We start from the raw sequence: 7,551 nt of genomic DNA on the forward strand, positions 1-7,551 counted from the left end.
AGGCGGCTCGGAGTCCGTGGCCGGAGACGAATCCAGTGGTTCGGCGACACGGCTCTCGTAAGGGGTGAAGTCAGTATCCGGCTCCATCGCCACTGAGACTGCAGCCTCCATGGCGGGGTCTATCCCTCCGTCCTTGGATGGCGCAATTTGCTCCGGATTGAAGGCCGGAGTAGTTGCAGATGCGATCTCCCGAACACTGTCCGACGGCAGAGTTACGTCGTGCTCGTCGTGACTGTGCGGCGCACCTGACACGGGCTCGAATCCGTCGAAGATGAAGTCTCCGCGGATGTCGGCAGTGTAGTTTAAGTTTCCGAATCTGACCTGATGGCCAGGGGCGTAGCTCTCGATCTGCTCCAGATGGCCAAGCGAATTGGCCCGCGGTGCGAAGCCGCCGAATACAAAGATCTGTCCGGGGAGGAAAACCTTACCCTGGACTGCATCATTACCGATGATCGAAGGAGCCATCGAGCCTTACGGTGACGGCACAGTGGAACTCTTAATGAAAGCACCAATGTCGGTGTCAAAACTGGCGGATCTCGGGTAGGGGGTCCCGAACTGTGCGTCTAAGGCGGATGGTAACAGTAGGCAGGGGACACGATGTTTACCCATGTTCGGTCCCTCTTGAAGGAGGTAATACCCTACGTCCTGCTTGATTGTTCTTGATGATATGAGTATTACAAGAGTTGATCTACCACGAGATCGTAGAGGCTAAACCCTAGAAGCTAGCCTATGGTATGATTTTATGTTGTCCTACGGACTAAACCCTCCGGTTTATATAGATACCGGAGGGGGCTAGGGTTACACAGAGTCGGTTACAAGGGAGGAGATCTTCATATCCGTATTGTCTAGCTTGCCTTCCACGCCAAGGAGAGTCCCATCCGGACACGGGACGAAGTCTTCAATCTTGTATCTTCATAGTCTAACAGTCCGGCCAAAGGATATAGTCCGGCTGTCCAGAGACCTCCTAATCCAGGACTCCCTCACTCACCGACACAAAAATGGCAAACATCAAAGCAATCAGAGTAACAAGTTGGATGAACTTGAATGAAATCATGCATTCAACATGAATCTAAACCGAACATAGATACGATATGCACTATAACTACTAGGAGCCATAAGGGAAAAGAACCAACAACAATCATGTGGTGATCTTGTCATCATATACGAGCTATTTGACCTAGGATTGTGTGACAAAGAGTGATGTTGGACCCTACAAGTCAATCTCATCGTTTAAGCTCATAGTTCTCACTTGAGTGAAAACGCACTAAAGCATTAACGTGAGCACTCTTGGATTGCATTTGTTCATCAATTGACCCCCACCCCCTAACTGTGATATTTTCAAGACAAACCCCTAGATTGATTCAAGAGATTCGTCATGAGGGTGCAAATGAATTCAAGCCAGGAATTGATAAATAAGGAGTGAAAATGGCAGTTCAAGAAACTCAAAGTTGATGAATACCTTGACGAGGAAGACAACACACCTTATTTCAACACCGCCTACATGCTTAACACAAAGCGTCGGTGTTGAAAGGAATAATATGATCATGATTGGGATGACATGTATAGTAGTTGATGAATGCAAAGCCACTAAATCGATATGGCCGAATAGATACTTCATTCTTGGCACATTCAAATTTGCACCTAAATCACACACACATTTCTTTCTCAATTACTGCTCGAGCATAAATAATGGTCTTGCCCAGGTATTCTTTTTTCTTCCGCTTCTTTACTTGTGAAACTTCAATGGAAGAGTGGTCATTGCACTTGGATACTCTAGTCATTAATCTGGTTGTATCATCAACCCTTACCCTAATTTCTACACTGAAACCATATAGCCTCCGCGGAAGAGACGTTGTAACCTCTAATCATGAACATTATTTTTTTGCCTCCTTTTTGTTGTCATCGGCTCCTCTCCGCGTATTTGGCATCGCTGGATCTGCCCAAACCCCACATTTATTATTTCCTCGACTCGGCGAGCATGAATCATGAGTAAATTCGACGATTAAACAATCAACCGCAATCTATGAAATTTTCAGCGACATGAAACTTCAGCAAATCTGAAATGATAATCTGTTGGATCTTCGGTGTTGTTTGTCTCTTGGCTCTTCTTCTACGTTCGGAACCTTCCAAATTTACAGCTCTGTATCCGGGATCTGCCGCAGGGTGGCGCGACCCGCTGACCTCAACGGGTTAAAATAGTGGCAGCGGCCTACTTTTTAGGCGAGATCTGCTTGCGAAAGCGCCAACACCACCAGCCCAGCCCAGATCTACGACGTGCCACCGCCCCGGACGAGACATTTCCCCGTCACTCAAAACACGCGCGGGCGCCGCGTGTGCGACCGTAATAAGCCGGTCCTCCTCCTGCCCCGGACCGGAAGCGCTCGCTCGCTCGCTCGAGGGGGAGACGTCGCGTCCGCCATGGGGTGCTCCTTCTCCGGGCTCAACGCGCTGTACGACACCGTCGGCGGCGGCGGCGGCGACATCTGGGTCAACGACTACCGCTTCCGCGTCCTCCGCAGGCTCGGCGACGCCGGCCCCGCAGGCTCCTCCGTCTTCCTCGTCAAGGAGGTCGTCGCCGCCGCCGCGGTCTCCGACGGCACCGCCGGAGCGGGACCCGGCGCCGCAGGGCTCGCCAAGAAGAAGGGCGTCGACCCGTCACACATCTCAGGTCCGCACCTTGTCTAGCTCTCTTCACCCCCTGACTCAGATCTGAGGGTGTTGTCGGTTAGATCACGCATGCACTGGTTTGAATCCGGCGTGCGTGCGGCGAAATGCCTCTCTTTCTTCATTGACTCGGTCAATCCAGATGTGCCCTCACCAACGGAGATCGGCACGGCAACTTTCTCATTTCTTTAAAATCCTGCTTCAGGTTATGGGTGTCTCCTCAATTATGTCAGCACTTGCGTAGTTTTTCGCTCCTACTTTACTGGATTGCTTCCCACATTGTGAGCTCGTCTATACACATTTTGTCCTCATCCAAAATTCCAAATCGACCAAACTATGCGGTGACAGATCTACCAAATGATCTTGATTCGGAGAGACAGTCATATCCGTGTCCTAGCTTAAGTTTCTGTGGTTACAATCATTTTCAATTGTTGATCCGTGTCTATTCTATTGGCATAATTTATGCCTTGTCGAATTTTGGAGAACCATATTGGAAAGTGCATTTTAAGACTAATTGCTGCAGCATGCTAAACTAACCACTCCATTAAATTTGGCTTAGGTCCAATATTGTCAACCTCTTGAGCATCCTGTGAGTTGCATATGGTCAACCAAATATCGCCCTTCAAAGCGAATCTATCAAACTGCTTTCTAAGATTTACGATATCCGTAGAAAACAGACTTAGTATATATTCTACTAAAGGGCCTAAGACGAATATCACGGCATTTCAGTGACATGATTACTTGATGAGTACTAATCTATTGATAACTTTTGACTCTTCATCTTTTAAGGATCATCATGCTCTGGCTGTTGTTTTGTGTTTGGCTTTCCAGTTATTGTTTGTTGCACTTGTTTCTTTTTATCATCTCATTTTCCTCGATTTTCTTTTCAGCTGATGGGACATATGCTTTGAAGAAAGTTCTTATTCAGAGCGACCAACACTTGGAGCTAGTTCGGCAGGAGATCCGAGTGTCCTCTCAATTCAGCCATCCAAATTTACTTCCACTTCTTGAAAATGCCATTATTGCAGTCAAGGTAAGTTGGATACAAATAGATATGATGCCCGCATCCAAATCATGATAGTAGTATTATATCTTTCATCTTCCAGCTCAGTGATATTTACTTTAAAAAAATATTTGGTAGCTTATGTTGGGTAACAAAAAAAAAACAGATATGGTTGACTATCTGCTGATGGAGATTTAGCAGCTTTAATTGGTATCACAATACAATAATTTAACTATCTGTGCTGGTACCAATAGATCTGCACTTATATGTATGTAGGGTGTGCAAGATGGGTCGCAGAACCATGAGGCTTACTTGTTGTTCCCAGTTCACTTAGATGGAACCTTGCAGGATGTAACTAAATCCATGCAAGAAAAGAAGGAGTACCTTTCAACAATCACCATTCTCCAGATATTTCGCCAGGTAAATACTTATACTTACTGCTGTCTTGTGTACAATACGATATTGTATCCTTATTGGACAACTACAGTAGGGGTGCAATGGTAGTTCGACATACCATGTTGGAACAATTAGGCATGACCGTAATGACTCATAATCTTCTACTCTTATTTCCCTTTTTTTTCTGTCACTTTAGAGTTTAGACCAAATGTTTTTATTTATATCAAAATTGAGACCCAATTTTTTTTATCTTGTTCTTGATCATGAATTGTATTTGTTTGATCTTCCTTATAATTTTTTATGTTCTCCATTAATTCAATATTCCTTTGTGATATTACTAAATTTAGTATATAGCGAAAGTGGACTGTACCATCACTAAGGTTGGTCTGTGATGTTAGCAAAATCGATTTACTTATGCTTGTAACAACTGTAAATTATACTCTTTTACCCCCTTCTGCTGCTGGTAGCAACTTTCTGTGAGGATTAGCCTGTTAGTTATGTGATTTGTGTTGCCTACAGCTATGTGCAGGACTGAAGCATATGCACAGTTTTGAGCCACCATATGCTCACAATGGAGTTAAACCAGACAATGTCCTCATAACTCAGAGGAAGGAACAGCCTCATCTTGCTATCTTGATGGACTTTGAAAGTGCTCGCCCAGCAAGAAGAGCTATTAGATCACAAGCAGAAGCTTTGCAGCTGCAGGTACCTTTACACTTATAGATGGTAACTGAAATGGATAATATAGTTTATATTAACAGTTTGTTCAGCCAGTGCTGATTGTAAGGCAATCTAGTGTAATTGATAGAATGGTTGAACTTTTGTTCACATTTCTGTAGTTTGGCAACAAGTATGAGAAATCATTTGGGAGCTAATATGGATTATTTTATGATTTCTTTCTGTAAATATGATGAGTGCTGGACTTCTTACTTTCACTGGCAATTGATTTAATGTAGGAATGGGCTTCAGAGCACTGCTCTGCACATTTCCGGGCACCTGAATTATGGGAGTGCCCGCCCCATGCCGATATTGATGAGAGGACAGATGTATGGTCTTTGGGATGCACCCTTTATGCTATGATGTAAGTTCTCTCATGCAGAAACTTTATGAACTGACATATGGCCTCACCGTTTGATGTTAATTGTTTTGGGATTGATAGTTAGTACCCGTGCCTAAAACTACTCGTATCAAATTAAGGTTTACTTCATTTATGTTGTTTCCAATAGTTTTTAAGGGGTACTCCCTCCGTTCCAAAATAATTGAAGTTCTAGGTTTGTCCTAAGTCAAACTTGTTTAAGTCTAACATGACCAACTCTATAGAAAGATGCACTAAGATCTACAACACCAAAATACCAAATACACATAATATGAAAGCATATTTCATGAAGAATCTCATGAGACTAATTTGGTGTTCTACTAATCTATTTTTCTATAGAATTGGTCAAACTTACTAAACAAATTTGACTTAGTACAAATCCGGAACTTCAATTATTTTGGAACGGAGGTAGTAATTAAACAGCATCTTTGTTAAATACTGCTGTAGTTACGTAGAAATCCTGCCATGTGTTTGAAACCCTTTTTATATTGTATTTTGTCAAAATTTCCACAACCCGAAGTAGCCTATTTGACACAATTCTTCAAAAAATGGTAGCAACAGCGTAGACCTGTTCTATGCTAGTGAAAAGGCTTGTAGTTATAAATCTGAGTATCTGACCATCCCTGCAGAATCCATTATTTAGGGTTTTTTTTTGTCTGGAACTGGATCAAGACAAATAGCTCATCATGGCGTACTGCCGTACTGCCATGGCATGTCATTGTATCTAGTACTTAGTTTATAGATTCTGTAGTGCAAGCTGCTGATCATCTGATCATGTTCTTATTTATTATAGGTATGGAAAGTCACCATTTGATTATGAGCTCGATGAATCTGCTGGCGAAAGCTTAGTAACAGTCATTAAAAGTGCACAGGTGAAGTGGCCTACTGAGACGGGTTCGTCCTATCCTGACACTCTCCGCCAGTTTGTAACCTGGATGCTGCAGCCACATCCTGCAGTTCGTCCCAATATTGACGATATTATCATCCACGTTGATAAACTCATTGCGAAGCACTCAACTTGATGAGTAAATGGAACTGCTTCAACAGAAAGAAGAAAAGGAATTCATATGTAAGTTTATAGAACATCTGCTTGATTCATTAAAAGTGACATGTTCCTTAATAGTCATTGTATGGAAGGAAAAAAGAGGATGTTTTCTGTAGCAGGCTTCACCGATTTAAGAACTGGCTGTTCCTGATGTCTGTAGATGTATGTAATTTTTGTGCCAAAGTGAGATTCAGGGGTCAATAAATGATATCATCATTCTCGTGGTTTCTCCTGATTCCGTAAATCTTGTTTGAGCTATAGACTTGTGCATGTTCTGTTGAGCAACCTACATATACTATTAAACAACTTTTTTTAAAAGGAGGCCATCGCCCGGATTTAAATTAATGAAGCCCTTACAATGACCGATACGAACACCACAACACACAACAACAACAGAAAACAAAGACGGCAAGATACATAGGTGTTGAGGACGAACAACAAAACCCACAAGAGTACAAGCAAGCATAAGGTGGGATAATGAAGCACCGCTTTAAGTCAACGAGGCCCTCAACCGCACTCAAGCCAACCGAAGCAAGGTACTGGTTGACATGAAGCAATGCCACTACCATCTCCTGGGCAACCGGCGATAGTGTCATCCAGCTGCATCGTCGAAAGGAGCCCACCTGCCTCTCGCCCTGGCTCGAAGGGCGCCGTATCGTCGAACAATGAGGACGCTCACCCTAGCTTCTGGATGGACACAAACGCCGAGACCACATGGGAGGAATTTGGGCACAACGGCAATGCAAACTAACACCCCTTGAGGTCACCATCGTCGAGGCTACAAAACCGTCGAAGTGCAGAAGAAACTGCCGTCCATTACCACACCCTCGGCCACCAGCAATCAGATCTTTGCTCATGAGACAGAGCCTCCAAAAAGGGAACGGCATGACAGTGTCACCACCGCCTAGTCCGACAAGCCGGAACAAGGGTTTTCACCCAGAGCACAAGGAGGAGGACAACCCACAGTGACTCCTCCAAGGAGGGGAAGCGGCGCTCGAGAGTGTCGTCGCCACTGGCAAGGACACTGTCGTGCAGAGTTTTCACCCGGGATAATCGCCAGCAACCACCTAAAGTCCTACATCCATCACCTTCCTGGCAGCCAAGGCTCGTCGGAGAGGCGAGGTAGCCATAGGGTGACGAGAGCGACACACAGATCTGCCTGAGCCACACCCAACACACATAGAGCCGCCCAAGCGAGCCGCCGTGTCGCCCACACGACCATGGTCACACACCAGCACCGCACAACAACACTCGCCGCAAGGATGCCACCACGCCAAACGTTCGGAGCCGCCACTCCGGGAACCACAAAACCAACCCCACCCGCCTCTCTGGGAGAGATGGGCCACA

The 7,551-nt window shown here is 44.9% G+C and overlaps 1 protein-coding gene across 1 annotated transcript; it reads left to right on the top strand.

Moving 5' to 3' along the window:
- Positions 1–2,260: 2,260 nt before the first annotated feature.
- Positions 2,261–6,431, top strand: LOC123103341 (serine/threonine-protein kinase 16). The gene is made up of 6 exons (XM_044524894.1): positions 2,261–2,668; positions 3,555–3,697; positions 3,944–4,087; positions 4,583–4,768; positions 5,020–5,144; positions 5,953–6,431. Exons 1-6 carry the CDS (start codon positions 2,419–2,421, stop codon positions 6,179–6,181), a joined length of 1,077 nt encoding a protein of 358 aa, XP_044380829.1. The 5' UTR covers positions 2,261–2,418; the 3' UTR covers positions 6,182–6,431.
- Positions 6,432–7,551: the final 1,120 nt, after the last annotated feature.

The sequence above is a fragment of the Triticum aestivum genome, chromosome 5A, assembly GCF_018294505.1.
Source record: "Triticum aestivum cultivar Chinese Spring chromosome 5A, IWGSC CS RefSeq v2.1, whole genome shotgun sequence".
In the NCBI taxonomy this organism is placed as follows: domain Eukaryota; kingdom Viridiplantae; phylum Streptophyta; class Magnoliopsida; order Poales; family Poaceae; genus Triticum; species Triticum aestivum.